Source organism: Leptinotarsa decemlineata, unplaced genomic scaffold, assembly GCF_025532065.1.
Source record: "Leptinotarsa decemlineata unplaced genomic scaffold, Ldec_3_MD MMD2_tig00000218_RagTag_RagTag, whole genome shotgun sequence".
Classification (NCBI taxonomy): Eukaryota; Metazoa; Arthropoda; class Insecta; order Coleoptera; family Chrysomelidae; genus Leptinotarsa; species Leptinotarsa decemlineata.
In genome coordinates, this window is record NW_027412545.1 from 6237686 (window position 1) to 6260418 (window position 22733).

At 33.4% G+C, this 22733-nt stretch overlaps 1 protein-coding gene across 3 annotated transcripts in view; it reads left to right on the forward strand.

Moving 5' to 3' along the window:
• LOC111503288 (uncharacterized) overlaps positions 1 to 15772 on the forward strand; it is a 95442-nt gene extending 79670 nt beyond the window's left edge. Inside the window, exons 2-3 of one of the 3 annotated variants that reach the window (XM_074173320.1) lie at positions 14517 to 14892; positions 15385 to 15772. In XM_074173320.1, the coding sequence (XP_074029421.1) occupies positions 14517 to 14892; positions 15385 to 15391 (383 nt within the window). In that variant the 3' untranslated portion in view covers positions 15392 to 15772. Of the gene's footprint in view, positions 1 to 14516 lie in introns of all 3 variants that reach the window. The other 2 variants (XM_023157559.2, XM_023157558.2) reach the window with 2 other exon arrangements.
• Positions 15773 to 22733: the final 6961 nt, after the last annotated feature.

Consider the following 22733-nt stretch of genomic DNA (forward strand, 5'->3'; position numbering starts at 1 on the left):
CTACCCTATTACATTTGTTTTCCAAGTCGATTGCCAATTGCCGACAAATGTGCTGACGTCAGCAAAACGATATATTGGATTCTTTTTTTGATTTACAATAAAAAGAGAGTTGAAGACAATATGGATTACTGGGGAACACCAGCGTTGATGGTAAAAGTATTCGAGGGATATCCATCGACGGCTACTTGTAGTGAACCTTCTTTCAGGAAGTTGGAGAGCCATACACAAAAATGATCCGACAAGCTGTAGCATCGAAGTCTGGCCAAAGGCCTTAGAAATATCTTGACTCTCGACATTTCGCAAAAAAAAATACTGGATATCATTTTTGTGAACTCGTCCCAAGTGAAACAGTTAAGTGATATGGCAATATTTGAAATACTTACCTTCGAGCGAAAGTTTTGAGGTCGATGTTTTTTTTATGAATATGCAGAGGCGTAGTTGAGCGCAGGGAGGCCTCTACACAAAAAAACTTTTGCCTTTAATTGCTAAAGATTCTCAAAAGCTAACGAAAATATACCACAGGATGTTTCAGTGCTCACCATCAACGTTTAAAATTGCGTAACCTCACTTGGATTTGACGCTTGTTCAAGCTTGTTTTTTAATAACCCATTTGCGATGAATAAGTTTGATTCGTGTATACTAGAGTTTCTCTAATCCCTTCCCGCGAGCTGTCAGTTACACCACCGACAATTTGTGATAAATAAACGGAAAATTATTTTCAATTCATCCACAACCATCTGGTCTTACCAGTATTTTCGAAAAATTAAGTATTATAGAAATAATTCATGACATTTTGATTACTTTCAATACGAATCCAATTTCATCGATTTTGTAAGATGTGAATATCTGCATAAATTTTTCAACCACAAACCAATCATTTTTTTATTGTCAAATTGATTATGTAGCTGTAAAAATACTACCAGGAAGAAACGATTACAAATAATTAAATGTATTGGTATAGAACTAAATTACAATCTTCAATGACACTCATATTTATAAACCTCAAAATACTATAAGAATTATTAAAAAATTATAATTCTATGAAAGATAACAAGTTGAAAATCCCATCACTCAAAGTTGATTATTTTGGTGAATGATAAGTATTCATGAGTAACACAATACAGAAGTGGTTACAGAAGCGAAATCGATTATTCTGCTACCTTTTCGAAAATTCTTGAAGTAATGATGTTATTTTCTATAGTTTAGAAGAGTTTTATAAGCAGTATAGGAATATATTGTGTTCGGTTAATCTTTTACTAAATTATAATATGACAACTTCAAATTAAGAAAATAGAGATAACTATAAAAGAAAACATTTCTATCAGAAAAAGGAAAAACCTCACAAAAAATCCATCTGGATAGTATTGGAGTATGACATGGATTACCCGGTACTTAATGAAAATCCATAACGTAATCAAGATACACTTTACAGTGTATACACAGAGATTTTCTCTGAAGATTTTACAAAACTGCAACACATGATCATATCTCAGGAAGTAATTATAAAGTGAAGCTCTGTTGTGGCTTTGTAAACTGTTCAGTAAAAATCTCACAATGAAGTGCATTAAAACATAAATGCATTCCAAGAGAAATTGAAACTTCAAGACAATAAGAAATTTCCAATGATCAATATGTCACTTATTCGAAACCTTGACATTGTATATTACTTGAGAAGTTTCAACTTCATTTTTTGGGGTATCAAAGGGATGATTGTAATTGTTGTTATTCTGTTATCTTATATTCTGTTCGAAAGAATGTATTGGCACACGATTGGCTAGTCACTTTCACTTATTACTTCCGCTGTTCTATGATGAAATTACATTTGGAGAGTCTTTAAAAAAAATCAAACTGGAGCATCAACGAAACTCTTGGTTATGACAAAATACCTGTTATTATAACCCGAGAAGTGTTTTTCCTTTTTATTAAAAGACAGCTCGAAGTTCTTCATATATCTACAGACTAGTTGATTACTTTTCATCAGTGACAATGAAAAAAAGATGAAAATAAATATTTTATATATTTTGATGTCTTAAGCGACCACCATTTTGGTTTTTTCATGCAAATATCGATATCAAAAACGAATCTAAGTCGACATATTTATTTTAATTTGTTCGATTGATAACCTATTTATTTTGTGGCATTTCATATTAAATATAGGATAGAGAAAATAACTTTTGTGTGATTTCAACTAAGATTTTCAATTGTTATGACCGGTTTCGGTTTATTAAACCATTTCGTTAAATCCATGGATTCTACACTGAAGTTATGTCTTCATTGTTCATTATTTATTCTCCAACTCACAGTCAAATCTTCCTTTGAAAAAGGAAACAATATTTTTGAGGAGTTGGTCAAAGTGAGTTATTGATTTTTATAATTCTTACCTTTGTAAGGACTGAATATTGGAAACCTCTTCATGAATAATCCAGAGAATTAAATCCATAATAATTCAATTTTTATACTAAATTTTTATGTTGGTACCGATGAGTAGGTGATAACTACTTACTGTTTTATTGATACATGTGGGCAGTTCGGTTAGTTTGGTGGATATGTCAGTAACATTCACCCTTAGAGTAAAAAATTCACTACAGAAATGGTGTTGAATGAATCACTTATTTCATCGTTCTGGCCATTAAAACATTATTGAACGTGTTTTACGCTAATTTCCACAATTCATCCTGAATATAATTCACCAACACATTTATATCAGCATGAAATAACAACATTCAATGGTATGCTTCACAGACTATTAAATATTACACTTACAGAAAGCAATTTTCGAACAATATTGACTTTCATAAAACAAATTGCTGTCAATACGGGTTACGATGTAGATGTTAATAAATCTATTATTTTAAAAAAATACAGGAAAGTAACTGTTGATAAAAATATACTTAGGTCGTTTTTGAAAAATATTTTCCGGGTAGGATTAAGAACAATTGATAGTATCAGCAAATTCCCTTAAAACGATAAAGACAAAACTTCAGTGTCAGATAGATCAAAGTATACAAGTTTTGGCCTCAACTATATATATATATATATATATATATATATATATATATATATATATATATATATATATATATATATATATATAATGTTTTTTAATAAAACGAAATCAATGTATATTACATTCGGTATAAAATGATTTGAAATCTTTTAGAATGCATGAAAAAAATATGTTTAAATCTGTTTTCCGTTAACCAGCTGCCGCCCTTCTACAAATTACACCTCTTACAAATTACACCAAATTACTTGGATTGATGAGGTCTTACCTATTAACGTGCGTTCCCTAGCACGAAAAATCCATTGGTGAAAGAACTAGGCTAGGATGAACTGCTTGATAATAATATATTACATAAAACAATACAAGGAAATCAGAAAATGATATAAATGGTGTATTATATAATTGAATGTTCAAAACCACTTTCTGAAACACATAGGAATATAGTAATGAATACAAGGAGAGAGACAAATGGATACGAGAAACTGTGGCTGTACATGCATGAAACTTCTATTTGAAATGTTCAACATAATAACAATAACTTTATTTTTAGAGCTTACCCTAATTTTAAGTCATTTTTACATATGTTGAAAGTACTTTTTTTCTGTTCGATTACCCGTTAACTAATTACCCGGAATAGAATTGCCTAAAAATGGAGAGATATTGATGTCAGTAATTTTCAATCGTTCACCATGAATTATAGAATCTAGCTGTTGAAGAGAAACCTATTCTTTTTATGTAAATCTTCGAATAATGGGCTAATCACGAACGAGACAATAGTTTGATAAGCACTGCACCTAAACGAAATAATTGTTCATCTATTAAGTATACGGTTACTTTCGGTTGAAAACCGGAGATATTATGCAAAGTGCTTAATTTTCGACAATAAAGTTTCATCATGTCTGTTTAAAAGCCCATTTATTAGCGCTATAATCTTATTCGTATTTAATTGATTAACGAATTTTAATGAATTTACAAACAAGAGAGCGCTAAAGAAATCGTATAGAAAACACCAATGCCATTAAGATATCTTTATTACTGCCATCGACGTTTGTGTATCTTGAAAATAGTGGACTAAAGTATATCGGGGAGGTTATTTGGAGATAAATGAGTATATTATTGTAATTTAATGTCTTCATTTGCGTGTGGGATAACTCGAGAATCCCTGAGGGCAATTTAGAACACGCTTGGCTAGATTTTTTCCAAGTACCTACATTCCTTAATATCTGAATTAATATAAGAACTAAACGATGGGAAAGTATGATAAAATGTGATGTGATAAATAGTATATGTTGATTAGAGTAAACGAGCTTTTAAAACTTATTTTGGAGAACAAGCGGCGCATATTCGAACCATGGGTCAACAAAAAATGCCGAACTGGTTTCTAAAAAGCTCGCCTACTGACAGTGGCAGAAACATCCCAGTTTCAAAAATCATATCAGCTTTCTCATCGCTGTCCTTAAATGGAAATGAAAGGCAATCAAAAGTAAAGTCATCAAACCAAATTTAGCAATTGTTAATACCATCTCCAAAGCATTCTAGCCATTTCTCTTTTAGTCTGATGTCAGTTTCAGCCATTTCTTTTTTGAAGTTTCAGGTACTAGCAGTATACAATACTTCAAATGTGTGTTGAAAAAGGTGCTTTTCCGGTGATCATCTGTCGCTTCCTCAGATGTCGAAACTTGTGCAAGCAAAAGATCAACGAGGTAAAATCTTTGATTGGGAATTTATAGCACGAGTCAGACGGTACGCAGTGAAAATAAAAAATGCCACAACTGGAATCGAACCAAAGTTTACATGGTGGTGGATTACCAATTCTGATAAACTATTCATGTATATATTGAAGAGAATTGGATCGGAAATAGTTCCGTTAAGCATACCATTCTCTACTTCTTTAAATTTACTGTGTGACATTGATTTTGAAAAATCTAAATCTGTTCGATGAATAGTGAAGAGTGTGACTCGCTATATGTATATATCAAATACTACATACATGAAGTTGGTTTGCTTCTGCTTGAGTTAATCTCGGAGAAAAAAAAATCATTCATTAGAAAACTATGTTTTACCAGATATTTACATAGCTATAAGATTTTTAAATTCTCAACACAGCCATCAATTTTTCATTATTTGTGATATTTATATAAGATGAAAGTATTTACAGTACTGAAAATTCTAATTGCAAATGATTAATTGAAAAAACAAATTTTGACCAAAAAAAAACATATTTTCAAGCTCGATACTGTCCTAATAAAAGGTAAAACTGTAACCTCTGGCGTGGAGTAAATGAAGAAATCTTCGATTTTATCTCCTGAAAACTCCAACACTTGCAATAAAATTACTTGATCCAAACATTGACTAGATTTTAATTTTAGTACTATAGAAAGGCTCGTCGTCAAAGGCTTTGGCCAGATCAATGAACACATATAAAGATTGTTTGGTACGTCTCCTAGGAAAGGTCCAGGATTGCCTATCGAACGGATGTAGACAAACGAAATCCAAAGCTTATCTGAAACCAGAAATAAGTTTGTCATGTTTAAGTAATAATGGTGGAAATCCATATCATAAAAGGAAAATTGTTTTTATAGTGTTATAACAATTGCTACGTAATATATCTATATTTTCGTGTCGCTTCTGTTACTCTCGCTATTCTAACAAAAGATATACAACTAAGTCCTTCGATAATTTACCATTGTTGACATAACCGACTGTTTAGCATCCTTTGTGAGGCTGTATTGACCATTAGAGCGGCACCTTACCGTTGATCACTCGATTCAACCGTCACAAAGCTTGTCGGAATCCAACGAGGCGACAGCAGTGTTTATCTCGATTTAGGTACTCAATCCTCATTATCCTTCCACACAGGTGAGAGGATAATGAGATCAAAATTAACGGATGGCGTGATAACAGGTTACGGACCACCCTGTACATGTAATGCAAATGCACAAGACAAGTACGAGGTATTATTATTAATGATATTGCCAAATCATTCCATTTGGTTGGTCAAAAACGTCGGCTAGCTTGGACTTGGCAGGTGTGACTAATATAGGCCCTTTGATGTTCAAAGCCGACACTGGACCATTTCGTTACCGATCCGCTTCGAACAGGTTGAGTTCTTGAGGGTTCACCTGGTCGACTTACTTCCCAAGTCGGTCTCACCTACAGCAGTGTGACTCCGAGTTAATATTTTAAACTGTAATCTCGTACTTAATATTGAATTTTTCGGGAATTCTTCAGATGTTTGGATGCCTCCGAACGTTTCGTCTAATGTCTATTCTTCTGGTCATTTTTACACCTTTAATTATATAGATGTTCGGCATTAGTGGAACTTTCACACGCCGGAGTAGTATGGATTAATTGTTTTACTAATTGAATATTAATTCGAATGTCAGAAGAGAATGGTACCTGCTGTGAGCGGCACTTTTACTGAATGGTTTGATTTTATTGATAAATGCTATTGTGGGACTAGTGAGCCATCATCAGGTGGCCATTTTCAGTTTCAGATTACCAAGTAATAACCTTCAGAATTGGTAATTAAACAGAGCATACTGTAAGCTGTTGAAATTCACCATTTCGAAGATCACTTGGAAAAACTGAAAAAAGCGAGGAGAACATAGTGAATGAATATATATATATATATATATATATATATATATATATATATATATATATATATATATATATATCGCTCTCACTTATTCTCAAAACAATAAAAAATATAAGGAATGACAACGAAATATTTATAAACGAGAAATAATCAACCTTCATTTCCAGATATATAATAATAATAATATCTAGAGATCTTGGGATTGGAGGTGTTGGCTTTCTGCCTCTCCAGCTTTATACAAAAAATGTGGGAAACTTTCAAAAGAAGCAAGAGAGCAACTAATTTCAGAATAGAGTCTTGCATGGTCTAGATCTTGCATGGAAGTTACAGTTCAGTTACAAACTGGAAGAAAAAGCCCTCTCGCCCTATTCAATATAATCGATGAATATTATACCAAGCGCATCCCAAAATACTGTTACTGTAACCTTGCCAGTCGACTGTTGGGTTTTTGGATGCTTTGGAGTCGGTTCGCCACGTGCAGTCCACTCAGATGACGATCGTTTTAATTCTGGTATAAAATGATGGAGCCATGTTTTATCCATTGTCACATATCGATGCATAAATTCGAGTTTTTTAGGATGGAACAGCTTTAAACACTGCTCAGAGCCATCAATTTGTTGTTGTATTTGATCGATTGTAAGCCTGCGCCGCACCCACTTTGAACAGAGCTTTACATAACCAACTATTCATGCACGATATGTCCAACATGTTCCTTTGATATCTTTAGAGTCTCAGCTATCTCGATCAACTTCACTTTGCGTCATCCAAAATTATTTTGTGGACTTTTTTACGTTTTTGTCGGTAACAGTCTCTTTGGGGCGCCCAATGCGTGCATCTTCCTCGGTGCTCATTCCATTTCGTTTAAACTTAGGACACCATTCTGTTGCAGCCAAGCATTGACTACAACAGTAATTTTTTCTCCAAAAAGCAATGCTTTATCAACCCATAAAAATTCTTTTTCACGCATTTTCTTCAAACTAACAAAAGTAGCTTCACTCAAAATGTTCTATCCCAAAAACTAATAACCCGACAGTTGTGGAATTTGTACACGTGTCTTCCGAAGCGCCATCTGTGTTTTAACCACGCAGTCGTGGATGTTTGGGCAGCCATTGCTAGTCATGGTTACATATTATTATTGTACTTATGTATGTATATATTGCTATCAAGTTAGTTTCACTCACATATTTGTATCAACTACTTACTGTTAATTATTTTGCGTATATCATTCACTTCATATCATTTCATATAGCTTATACAAAATGAAAATAAAGATAAAAATGAAAAGTTGAGAGATTTCAAGCCAAGTTAGTTCACTACGTTTCGATTGTTAGTATCCACAATCGTCTTCGGTTGATGATTGGACTGATTCCTCCGAGAGATGACTATTTATGGGTCGTTCGAGTACTTTCACTTATCTCCGCTTTTCATTTTTTCCGCTTCACTGTTTTAGTTGGAGATGACCGTTTGGCGGGAGTTGGACATTTTTCGCTTGATGATGGGTTTCCATATGTTGCGTATTTCTACGCTGGCTTGGCTAAATACGTTGTTGGACAATATGTATGCGGCTTCCTTGAATTTTATCCTAAACCAATATTCCTCTCTGTGTAAGATCTCAGCTTGGGACTACTCGATGTTGTGTTGATGGATCCAAACATGGTCTGCTATTCCTGATTTGCTGGTTTCCCCTCGCTGTGTGTGTGTGTTTCTTGTGCTCGGCAATGCGAACATTCAATGGCCTCTTAGTTTCACCAATATAAGATTTTCCGCACTCACAGGTTAACCGGTAAACGCAATTCTTGGAATAGCAGTCCGCGTTTCGTGGCCTGATTTTCGTGAGGCTACTACGGATAGTGTTACCGGATTTGAAGCAGGTTCTGATGTTGTACTTGGAATCAATTCAGCTTATCCTCTCCGATAATTATCTGATGTAGGGAAGTGTAAGCTCTGATTGTGACGGCTTCTCTTCCTTGCTAGGCTCCAGCTGTCTTTTAGCCAAAATTTTTTCTACCGTCGCTTCGGAGTAGCCATTTTTTTGCTTACTATAATTGTTATTTATTCTTCTTTTTTAGTTTTTTCAGGGATTTCAAATCATTTTATATATTAGACAATGGAAGTCCTAACTAGTGAAATTCATCATGAAACATTGTCAATCACCTTCAAACAAACCTGTAAGTCACTACCGGATTTAGGATCAACCCCATTACTATAGTGAATTATGAGCATTATCGTTTTTCCTGAATGAAATTCGCTTTTGCATTAATTTTTCAGTTCAGTATTGCAGTTAATAAAGACGATTTATCATAATTATTATTTCACGATCGTTTATCGAACTTATTCATCAACAAATTTCATTACACACATCAATGAATTGGCATCAGGACTCACGGTTAGCAATTCATAAAGATGTTACACAAACCTGTATAACACACTCCACATCCAAGGCAGATAAAAGGAAGTTTACATTAAAAAGAACTCGATCGTGCGATGTTGAAGCTAATAGACTACGAAGCGTTGAAACGATGTTATTTTTAACGGGACGTCGCTTTGATTTAACGTATTAAATCGGAGTTAACAGTTGACAGGAGTATTTAAAATAACATACATTTCTGCTTCTCGTCTTGAAACATTTATTACCTGCTTTCTGACGCGATTGCTGGGATGTGCTGAGAAAAAATCACTTTAAAGGCGACCGCGGTTTAATTGCTCCGCAATACATACCTAATAAATCATAACTTCCACGAAACAAACGAAAACATAATAATCACGTGTAGGCCTATGCAAATAATTTTGGAAAATAGTTATAAAGGAAAGAAACTACGGAAAAATGAATTGATATCGATCCATGGTACGGGAGATGGATTCAATTTTGGGGGTAGTAAATGATTTTCGTGATTTACACTGAAACTAGAGCTCCTATACGGAGGTTGTGGGAAATATTACAGTGCATTTCTTCAATGTCTTCCTTTATATTTTTTGAACGGGTCAACTCATGAAATGGAAAAGGGGGTCTTGTGATACATCATTTTGAAGCTCCTGACGAATACTTCATAACCCAAGAATTTGAAGTTGATATCTTCACGTACTACGAAATGGCGGAACGACAAACACATTAATATCGATATTTATAGAAATATTCCTTTTTATTTGCCATATAGCAAATTCCAACAACCCGAAAAGATTTAAGTTATTTTTTGTTTATAAAAACGACAAAAAATATCAGTACGACAATGAACATCATTGTTCAATTGAAATATTCTCATTTAGTTTTCGGTTTTACTAGTAGAAATATATCACGTCTACAATCTCTAAAATGGTCAATTCTCGTCCATTGGAAGTAAAAATTGAAGAGATTTTTATTTACGGTGCGACGCGTAACTTTCACGAGACCGAAAGTATTTTCAATGAACGTTTTCCGAATCGTCCTATCTGTAGAAAATATTTGAGGGAACTGGTATCCAACTTCACAACTACCGGTAGTGTACCTACATAACAAAAAGCCCCCAGGTCATCCGTCCATTCCGGAAGAACAGCAAGTGCAAATAATTGGTGAGATGATAGTAAATCCTGAACAGTCTACTTATTACGTCGCTAATGTTTGTGAGTGTCTCCTTCTACTGTGTGAAGACTTTTGAAGAAAAATAGGTTTCATGCAAACAAAATTACAATGGTTCACAAATTAATTGAAGATGACCCTGATCGAAGAACAGAATTCTGCGAAAGCATGACGGAAACCATTGCAAGGCATCCTACATATCTTCACAATATTTGTTTTAGTGACGAATATACATTTTTTAACGGCTATGTTCACAGACAAAATTGCCGTTATTGGAGTAACAACAACCCTCATGTTTTCCGGTAAACACATACTCAATATCCAGAAAAAATTAACGTTTGGGCAGGAATATTGGTGAACCACATTGTAGGACCTCTATTTGTTGATCAAAATTTAACAGGGAAACTGTATTTGGATATGCTGGAAACTACTGTTGACCTTCTCATTCGATATGTTCGTTGTACAACAACATGTACAACAAATGTTTGAAATAGAAACTGAGTAGAGAAAAGTATCTTCTGTATAATTCATTGTTCATATAGAAGTATTTGTTTCGAAAGAATTATTTTCTTTCGTGTAATTCAATGTTTATATGAAAGTAGCTGTTTCAGGAGGACTTTCTTTCAGTTTGTATCTGAAAGTTACTTCTTTGCATGATCTACACATTCATGTATAGTGTTTCAAATTGATTACTTCCTTCCTTTCTTTAGAAGATTCTCTCATCCCATTTTTTTGTATCAGATGGAGTAGTAGAAAGCCAAAAACTTTCTTTCCCAAAAAATTAATCACTTCTAAAAATATAACCCCTTTTATTCTTTCTGTTATATAAAACCATTTTTTTTTTACAATTTTCATGTTGTTACTATTTTGGTTAATTTGTTGCCTTTCTAACAGGCTTCTGCACTCCACTAATGATTTCATTGGTTGAAAGAAATCGAAATTGTAATAACCTGCTGTATGAATATTGTGCATTATTTCAGTACATTACCGCTGTTTTATTGGATGCATTCCTACAAGTCAGTTGGCCCTCTGATAATTCGCACCATTAATACTTATTATGTCAACGCAGTGTGAAATCCAGGGATGGATCTGGTGATGTCCGTGATGGTATCCCAAAACTAGGAATGTAACAGTTCTATATCGATTACCTACATTTACGATACTTAATAGATTATTTGATTAATGGTTCAACAACTAGTAGCCATCACATTTGAAAATAATTTACAAACGATGTATTAGCTAATATACCAAAAAGTTTGAATAATTTTACAATAGAACCAAAGACTAACTAATAACTGAGAAATTGAAAGATTACGAATCCATCAGTTATTATTTCAATCTTGTCAAAACATTATTTTGAGGAAACGTACAGAAATACAAAATGTGATTTCAAACAATTTCATAGTTCAACACTGAAGGAATAAACCAAAGTTTCAATTCATTCAACGAGATCACACCTGCTCACAAAAATTTTATTCAACAGCATACAATGAAGTAATATAGAACATTACATTAACTTATGTCAAGAAAAAATACGTTTATTAGTAATAATAGTAAAACATGCAGTTGAGAATAAGGATAGTCACCTAGAACTTGTTTCGATTTTGCTCATGAATTATGAATTTATTTTATTCATAAGTCAAAGTATACCACCATAATTAGAAGTATGACACCTCGTGTGAAACAAATCGCTAGACCTTACAATTTCGGAGCAGCAATTTATATAATAAGGATTTCTGAGATTTCTGGTTATAATTATAATCAATAATAGATGTATTCATCTTATAAGCCCATAATCTAAGAATTTGTTTTGTTCTCTTCCGAAAGCAATATTGTGTCATGAAATAGGGATCATATTATTGAGCTGTAATATAATATTACAAGAGTAATACTACTCGAGTCAAGTAAACAATCCTTGAGACTTAAAGAGATAGATGTTTGTCACAATATGGTTCACCTCCAGAGTTTAAATGAAATATTATGTTTTGGTTATAGTCCCAACTAACACCTCAGGAAGTCATTTTATTTGCTGTAACATCCACGAGGAAAAGATATAGCTGAGTTTGCTGCGAATAATGACTATTTTGTGGGATTTTTTTCCCTCTCAGAGTCCTGTTTATGCTCCTTGTTCGATTCACCAGTAGAAAAACTGCATAATTTCGATGTTTACGAACCCTATAGGGTCTATAGGAAAATCAAAAAAATGAGTGGTAGGGAGTGTTTATATCTCCGATAACGTCTATTCTCACCAAAAAAGCTGTACGAAACAAATTGTTATCACATACTATTTCGAAACCGAACAAAACGAAAAGATATACGCATCTAAGCGTAAATCAGTGTGGACGAGAAAAATGCTTATGGCATGCCATATCTATGCACTAGAATTTAATTTTGCAAATTCTTCTTTGGTTGCAAAAGTAAAACGAGCTTTCAGAGAAAGTTCGTTTTGTTCTTTTTCCGTTCTATTCCTTACATTGCCACTCAATTTATTCATCGATCTAACAGTAATGACTTTTATACCAATTCCATGAACTAGAACAATTATATACCTTAAAAGTCGACAGCCACTTTTCTCATATAACTCAACATTTGTTGAAAGTACCTGTTATTGTTCTTTCGCCACAATGATATTGCTGCATCGTATTTCACCACTCCATTCGTTCAGCAACAAATCAAACTAGATATTTCGTGATAAATAGTTTATTGTTCAATAAATTGCTTGGAGCCGGATAATAAATAATTCGGAACATGTTAACATTTCTTATATTACGAGTTAGTTTAATTGTACTGAATTCCATACGTCCTTTCACGGAAACATTCATTTTCTTTGGCCTAAAAAAGTATGAGTACACTTCTGTACAAATCAACCCTGCCTTTTGTCCTCCCCTTCTTCAAACATGGAACATAAACAGTTGGGCTATTATAGCGGCTGCTAAGTTGGCTGTGATTTTATTGAGCTCAATTGTTTTGGTTATGCTCCACCACTCCCATAGAATTCACGAAGATAATTAAAGAGCTTGTCGGCATCTGCCTTTGAAGATTTTTACGTATATTAGTGATCATATTCTCGGTAAAGGCCATTCAAATCTTTCGTTTCTTATGGATATAATGTAAGATGATGGAAAATTGATTATTTTTTAAGAAAAAATTACTGATGATTGTTTCCGTTTGGTCTAACCAAGTAACATTTTTATTATTCTATTTATAGATGCATACGTGTCCATGATTCTGGCGGTAAACATAATGGGTTAGTGATCTAAACATTATATTGTTGATGATAACATGAATAATAAAAGAAAACTGTTATCCGACTACGAAAATAAGCAACCCTAACCCGACTGGGGATAAATAAAATGCATCAACAAGAAGAAAATAAAATGTGAATTGCTGCTCTTCGGTGAGACCAGTGGTTTCTTATGTTGGATATTCCTGTTTATTTAATTCTGTTGAATTACTCTTGACAGTTTAACAACGATAATTTTATAATTCAATTCAAATGCCTTAGTCGTGGGTTATCAACCATACAAATTTTATTGACAAATTATGTGATGGAGTTGGCCAATATTTGATAAAAATCGATAACGTATTTAAGTAACACTTTGTAATTTTCTCACTGGAAAAAACCGCAACACCTCTTTCACTATAAAATAGCTTCTTTAGACGTGTTCATATGAATGTGTGGCGGTTTTGTAAACAGTCCAGACAAATAAAACGTATTTCATATTCTGTATTTTTTTTAATATTCAAAATATATTTTATATATATATATATATATATATATATATATATATATACTTAAGCCGACTAGGATTTTTGTCGGTTATTTTAGAAAATTTGGTTTGGTTTCATATAAGTCCAGTTGAAATAGTTTGATTGATAATTGATTGATATGCCCCAAACAAAAGGAATGAATGTTCTGCAATTTGGTTTGCGTCTTCACAGATCAATCGGAGAATTTTAAGGTTATGTTATGTACGCTAGTCAGCCCTCTCAAGTATCCTCAACATACACTAGTTTTTCAACTGTGATGAAATCTGTGCAGGTAGAACATTGTTATTGTTCATCCATAATTTCTGAATGTTAGTCTTTTGAAGCAAATATGACTCAGCAAGTGATAATCTTTTTGCTATTTCTGAAAATCATGGTTTAATTAACGCTATCAAATCTGACTGATTACCATACCTATATGACGAGATGAAATGCATCAATTTTCCTATTGACGCTCAGCAAATAGTGATAGTGGCTTGAGATGCCAAATTTCCCTCGATTCACTGTAATTGTTCGATGGATTTTCTTGGGACTCTTTTCTTTCAGATTTTGGAAATGCAAATATGTTTCAATGTTTTTTTTTGTTTCAGATGGACAAAGCCACCTGAATCTTTTCAACAATAGGCAACAACCAAAGAAAAAACGGAAATCAAGAACGGCCTTCACGAACCACCAAATTTTCGAACTCGAGAAGAGGTTCCTCTACCAAAAATATCTCAGCCCTGCCGACAGAGATGAAATAGCTTCTAGTCTTGGCTTAACCAACGCCCAAGTGATAACGTGGTTCCAAAATAGGAGGGCGAAACTAAAAAGGGACATGGAGGAACTGAAAAAGGATGTGGAAAGTGCGAAAATTTTGAGTGCGCACAAGAGTTTTTTGGAAAATGTAACGGACTTGGGTATTCTAAAAAAGAAAGCTATTGTCAGTGAGGACGATTGTCCAAAGAACTTGGTGGTGTCTGAGAAGTAGGTTGACAGTACTTCAAAAAAAAGAGAAAATTGAAAGTTAGTTGTCTTATCTGTATAGGGATATAAACATTATTGGTGAAAGATAGTTCAAGTTTCTTTGAAATTTTCAAGATCAGAAAATCATAAATCTAATTTTGAGTAACTTTGTTACTCAATTCATTGATAGCCTAGCAACTTCCTATATTTAACTCTGAAAACAACTGAAGATTCTTTTTACATGTAAAAACATTTCTAAAGTCCATAAAAAAACTGGACGGGTTAAAAATTATAAGAATGTGAAATGCCATGAAATTCTCGTAGACTATTGGTGGCTTAGAGAATTTATTAGTTTTTGTAAAAGTGAAGTAGTTTCAAAGAAAAACCAGTCACACTTACATCGAGTTACTATTTTCCGGTTCAATACCTACTGAAGTCGTTCCGTTTTCTTATCCTCTTTGTCGATAACAGCACCATTCATGAATTGAAACCTGAAATATTTTTTGTTTTCAGTACCTAATTTCCTAGTCCGCTGAAACTTCAAGATAGCGTGCTGCAAAGAACTGGAACTTTTCAGTACAAATAATATTTATAACAACAGAAAACCAATTTTGAATTTGATGTTGTTTCAAAAAATAACCTTCAATATGTTGTTAATTTCAACTGTATCATTGCGATTTTCTCTTATGATATTTTTATTTCTGTATAAAGTTTTGTTTTGTACATATTGTAAATAGTGAATGTTTTTGTAAAATGTGTAATATATCGGCAGAAATTATTATTAATAATTTATTTTCGTTCGTCTATTGTCGACGGGTACTTGCAATATTTCAATTTGTATATTACAGAAAGCTTTAGTACTTAAATGTCTAGCGTCAATGTGAATAAACATGAAAATAAACATTGAAATGTGTTTCATTCAAATGATTTCATCACCTAAGTCTAGTAAGACAACTCAAATTGATAGGTGAATCAAATAAATCTCTCCGAGGCCATGAACAGACAAAAAAAATCGAAATGAAACATGAATTGCCACACTTCATTGAAATTCAGAAATCTCAATATTCAAATCAAAACTTATGGGTATGATGAGTTATTCTTTATTCGAATCGAAACGTTATTTTGAAAGTAGCAATTCCATTGGAATCGAGATAAATACATTTCGGGTGCCGGCTCTGCGGTCTCGTGTTGAGGCACGATAGAATTTTACAATGGAATCCTAAGGTTGAAAAATACGATATATTCGAACATTGTATTTTTGTTAATTGAACTTTTGAGGAAATGTTCTTGGAATGATGGAATTTCCCACTATTCAGGTGTTAAAATTAATATAATTTGAGAATTGATATTCTTATATCGATGCATTCAGCTGAGAGTATTTCAGGAGATAATACTCGAATTTGCAAATAACACTCGGCCTTAAAAATTTCTCAGATGAATTTTAATTTTTTTAGACTGAAACTTTTTAATTTTTGAGCAATACTAATCGAATAACCAGCACTAGATAAACCACTCGTTCTACTGACTCGTGGTTCTATAATGCTGGTTGCCCTCATGGCATTGCTGAATAACAAAATTATGCAAATTTATCGATAACATTTTGAGGTCATGTGGTATTTCGGTAATTTGTAAATTGAAGAATATCTAAAGGGTAATATATGCTATCAACAAAAAATGATATATTTAACATAAAAAATAGCAGTATGATGGAATAATGATATTTTCAAAATCTGTCAAGCAAGCATTTGTTGATTAGTCCCATTGATGATCTATGATTTGATATATTATACAATATTTGTTCAATGTTATGTTGCATACAGTGTCAGAACAATTAGTGGTGGTCCATTTATATAGGGTGTAACATGAGAACGTTAAAATTCTCAAGTAATGTATTCCTGAGATAATTAAAAAAAAGTCTCAATAAACTCACCTCCGGAAATGCTTCGTTTCGAAGATACAGAGAATTGAAATTAGATTTTTTTGTTATTTCCACGTAGGAAATCATAATTTCGTTTTAATTTTCATTAAACATCTAGAGGGCGCTGCGTACGCTGTAATTATTTATTTCAAATTGCCCTAAATTTTTTGATAGTAAACTCTTAGTACTTTTCATGACAAAAACTAATTTCCACACCTTTTCGAAGTAAATAAGTACCCTTCCTCAACAACGCTGGAGGTGATCGTTTTCGAGATATTTACAATTTTCAATTTCGTTTAGCTCCTAGAGGGCTGAGTGAAGTTGCTGAAACATTACAAAAAGTGGGTATGTAGTAGATCTCGTCAAAATAAACAACTTTTTTTATGGAATATTCATCGAAAAATCATTCGTTTTCGAGATACTTACAACTGAAATTGCAAGAAACTTATGACAAAGACCAAACATGTTTTGAAAAATTTCAACAATTTGTATTTCGAAAACGAATGATTTTTCGATGAACATTTTCTAGGAAAAAGTTGTTTACTTTGACGAGATCCACCACATACTTAGTTTTTGTAATGTTCTCAGCAGCTTCACTTAGATGCCCTAGATGCAGCCCTAGATGCTAAGTAGAAAGCATGGATATAGAAAATTGTAAATATCTCGAAAACGATCACCTCCAGCGTTCTTGGGGAAGTGTATCTTTTTTACTTGCGAAAGGTGTGGAAATAAGGTTTTTTCTTAAAAAGTAAAAACAAAGTTCACTGTCAAAAACGTGTCAATTTGAAATAAATAGTCTCAGCGTACGCATCGCCCTCTAGATATTACATGACAATGAATACGACATTATAATTTCTCATATAAAAAAAAACCGGTTATCAAATTTCGTGCGAATAACTTATTTTTTGCAAAAGTAATGTTTCAAAAACGAACAAAAAAATCAATTTCAACACTTACAGACTTTTTTCTCTAAATGGTCTCAGGAATACGTAACTTGAATATTTTAAAGTACTTATGTCACACTCTGTATATTATAAGGAACTGAATGTGGAGGAGAATGTTCCTAATTTTTTTCGTTTATATTATTGCAGTCTTCTCATTCCAATACTGCATTACGAGTAAAAAATTCTTGACTCATATAGTTCTCATCTTTCTGCTAAATACACAGTCGATTAGTGGTAATCGACAGTTTGAACTGTTGAATATAACGAATCAAAAGTTCGAATATAATCAACAGTTCAAACTTGTGATGCCCTGTTTGGAATCTTTGGTGTAGTAATGAATACCACCGAAGTTGTATCCCAACATCAAACCGTTATTTCAATCAATCATTCTTCCTCTTGAAGATGATCACTTGGTGATTAAACCACGTGTCGAGGTGTTAAAACAACGGTTTGGTGTAGGGATAAAAATCCACTAATATTCAACAGTTCAAACTGTTGATTATCAAACTGTCGATTATACATATTCGAAATTACAATCGAAAAGAATACATTTCGGGTACCGGCTCTGCGGTCTTATGTTAAGGCACGATATAATTCAACAATGGAATCCTAAGGTTGAAAAATAGGAATTGTTCATACATTTTGTCTTTAATAATTGTACTTTTGAACAAATGTTTTTGTTGAAATTTACCGTTATTCAGGTGTTGAAATTAATTTAATTTCAGAATTGATATTCTACTCTTATATCAATGCATTCAGTTGAGAATATTCCAGGAAATAATATTTACAAATACCACTCGATCTAAAAGTTTTCTCAGATAAATGTAATGTTTTTAAACCGAAACTTTTTTATTTTTGAGCAAAACCAATCGATTAACTAACAGTAAATAGAACCACTTGTCCTCGAATTGTTGGTTTTATCATGCTGTTTGCCCTCATGGCATTGCTGAATAACAAAGTTACGGAAATTCATCGTAATATTTCTCGTTAATCTTTTTTCTAAAGGAAAAAGAACAACAAGAGTTGATATATTGAACATAAAAAAATAGCAGTAAAAGAAATTCCAACAAGTTAGTTTGGTGGAATCAGTTTAGATCATCCAAACTTGGGTAATGAAACATGTGTCAATGTTATTTTATATAGGAAAAGTATTTTTGCTGAATTTATTTGTCATCCGAAGTTCCAGCTTCACCCAACAACTCGTGTTTTTCCGAGTTTCAAAAATACTATTCTATTTGTCTTCAGTTCTGAAATTTATTTTGAGGTGACGAATACGCTGGTCATTGTCTCAGTCATTTGACTGTTCCGCAATTATATTAATTGATTCCATAATAAAAGATTTCGTTTCCACGTTCAGTTCGCCAACGAGAATTTACTGGGACTTTCAAATGTGCCTGCCAGTTATAAAAATATACACTGAACTGAAATATCGAATCATTACCTGGTATTTATTCATCAGTCTCATTTCGAATCTTTTTTTAACCTTCGTTTCCCGCTACTAAGGTAATAAAAGTCGCTCTTCTGAAACATATCACTTTGAAGACTTCATGAGATGAAATGCATATTTGCGGTAACACAAACTATAATCTAAAGCGACAAGCGGAAATAACATTCAAAAATGAAGTTAAGCATGTGTATCGCAGGATTGATTCATCATGCTATCGTGAATAAATTGTATAGTTCAAGTAAATGATATAGTGCAACGTAATATAATAAATATTTCTTTTATTTAGGTGGATTCAAATAACAGGTTGATAATTGAAAATACTTCTGAAAACTACTTACTCACATATATATACAATCGATGGCTTCAAAAACATTTCACTAACTTTCATCGAAAGCTTCTGATAATTCCTCTCCCATTATTCCAATTATTTTCAACGCTTGATGCTTTGTTCCAATTTTCCCCCAATCAACTAGATGGGAATGAAAAAATAAAAATAGGACAAGTCTCAGTATGGTATGTCCTTACTTTTCAGTAATACTCTCAAGGGTATACACTTTTTCAAATGTTTTTGTCTGTAAAACTTCAAGTAGTTGGTTTTTGGTATAGTAATCTTCAAAATACGAATTGTTATCCATTGAAAAACTTTGTATTTCATACTTCCTCAAATTTTTGTTCGGTACTTTGATGAGCTGTCGATAGGAAGCGTTGTCGAATATTCGCATCCAAATTTGGGAGCGATGTGTTTTCAAACCATTCCTCGAAAATAGTAGCTTCTATGTTCTTATGATAATCAACATTGCAGTCCTCAAGTTTTTCCAAATAATTTCAAAGAATTCGAAACCCATCCATTACTTCCTCCGTAATACACAATGATTAGTCGCGATCCTTTGTTTGCAGATATGTTAGGCGTACACATTCTCGAACCATCAGTCCACCCTTTCGTAACTGTGTCGTGAGTGTCATACCAAGTTTCATCCAAATAGAAAATCTGCCGTTGTTATTGTCTATATTTAGTTATTTACTCTGAGTATTTGTTACGCAATTCCACTATTCTTCTGCTTTCCATAACTGCTTGACCAGTGACGGCTCGTGCATTGGAGAACAGAGGAGGCTGAAGTCATAAAGGCTATATACACACAGAAAAGCCCGCCGGAAGCGTGAAAATTTTTTGGGGTACCGCAAAATTGAGTATTGCCAAAAATTATATGTATAAAACTGACCATTAAAAACGAAGAAAAAGTGTTGTTCATGTAAATGAACTCTTCTTAGTCAATAAATAATATTTTTCTCTTTCAATATAACAGTTTTCTTAAAAATTGCTAAAAACAATTGAAAGTTGTGATGTACCGGTAATATCAGTAGTTTCATCAATTTTCCATGCAAAAAAAGAAACACTTTCAATCTCCTTGCTTATATTTTCCTTAATAATATATGCCACACTGTCTATAAGCTAATTTTGGATGATTTCTGAGGTGCCCGTGAAACGCTACCGTTTAAAAAAGTGCCAAATTGTGAATCATATTTGCCCCATAACATTAAAATTTCTTTGCGATTGCCGCGATTAATCGAATCTTCGGTTTCATCGTGTCCGCGAAAAGCTAATTCTTGGGAACCCAAATAAATCGTAATATCGATGAGTCTTTTTAAATTCGACCGATTATCCCTAACCTATATTTTGTTTGCTAAACAATTTTAATTTACAAGACGAAAATATATGCTCCTTAGATTTAAAATGTCTCTCGGTAGAACGAGGTAAATTTTTTAAATTGGAGTGTCCTATTTTAGACCACGTTTGGTATTCGGTTGTACGGAAAATAAAACACAAGGCGAAGGTTTAATGGAGCCGGTTAACCAATCAGATTTATCGTACCAACTAATATTAAATCCTGGATTTTGTCAATTATCTGACGCTTTAATTGAAATCAAATTTGGTTGAGGCATTTCCAGAGTTTTAATAATGTAAAATTTATTATCATAAGATAAAGACTTGAAATTATTTGTCAGCAACCAATGGATAATATCGTCAGATTTTTTAATTTCGTCCAACTTATCCATAATAAATGGAAAAAAAACTTACCGAAAAGTGAAAACCTGAAAACTCCTTGAGATTGAAAAAAAAAACACTTTAAAAACACATTGAAAATATAACCAAAAAGCACTGCTATAATACAACACTGCCTGTTTTATACACAAATAACAAATATTATCAAGAAACACTAAAACAATTTACAAAAATATTTTTCAGTTCCGGTCCGTCACGGCATCCCGTCCGAATAATTAAATAAAAAACAAAAGCAGTCATACACTAACGCTAGTTGCACACACACCGATTTTGGCCGGCCAGTATAAAATCAGCCGATATTTTATTGGTAGCGGGTGCTTGCACACTCACCGAATTTTTATCGGTCAAACAGTCAGTTGCTTTGTTGTCGTAATTAGCACGCACTACCAAAACGAAGTTAATGCGTAGTAACTACAATTTCACCGAGCATTCGGTAAAAAACCGGTGAGTATGCAAGAGTGTATTTAGTCATGTACGCCACTCTTCCCGGTACTGCCGGCGATACAGTGGCAGTGGACGGCTACTCACCGGTATTTTACCGGCGACGATCACCGGTCGGCGTGTGTGCAAGGTCCCGTTCCCACATGTGGTTCACTATTGGAATTTGGACGACCAGTACAAAGTCAACCGTCCAAAATCGGTGTGTGTGCAACTAGCGTAACGATTAACGGATACCAACTGGAGGCTAGCCGCCTCTAACGCTATAATAATTTGTGCAACTAAAATTACAAATCGGGACGTATGGCGCTGGTTGGATCGGTCTCGTGGGGCCTGTGTTTTATGAAGCGGTCGGAGGGTTGGCTCCCTTGTAACGTATGTTATTTATTATTTAGGGTTCATGGTTTATTCGTTATTCGTTCATGGGCGGTGAGTTTTGTTGATGCAGGATACAGTGTGGTACGTACTACGTAGTGAGTGATAGTGTTTTTTCGGGAATATTATGTATTTATATTGAAAATTAATGGTGAAGTAATGATACCAAAGCATTTTTAGGAAAAAATAATCACAATTGTTTGTTAATATCTTTTAATTTATTGCGATGAAAAGCCTCAAATTTTATGGGTAGACTAAGCCTCTCTTGCCTCCTCTGACGAGCCGCCGCTGTGCTTGACGTTTGTTTATTATTTTAAATCTAAATCCCAGTTTCTTTAACCAATTCTGAAGTGTTTTGTCACAGCAGCTCACGTTATGGCCGAAATTATTCAATTTCTTCCTAATGATTTCAATTGTAGGAATCTCATTGCTTTTGTAACAGTTGTATATTGTTTTTTTCAATGATTTTATTAGATGAAGATCTTAAGGTTATGGTAATCCTGTATCACATCGCGTCTTGCGTTCATGGGGTTTCTTTTTGACTATTTTACATATAGCTGAGAAAGAAATTTTGGTCAAATCTGTTGTGGCTTGTAATAGTTTTTTCCCTCGAAAATAAACTTGAGATGTAGATTCTTATATATATTGAAACATACTCTTCGTGTTTCAATATTCAAA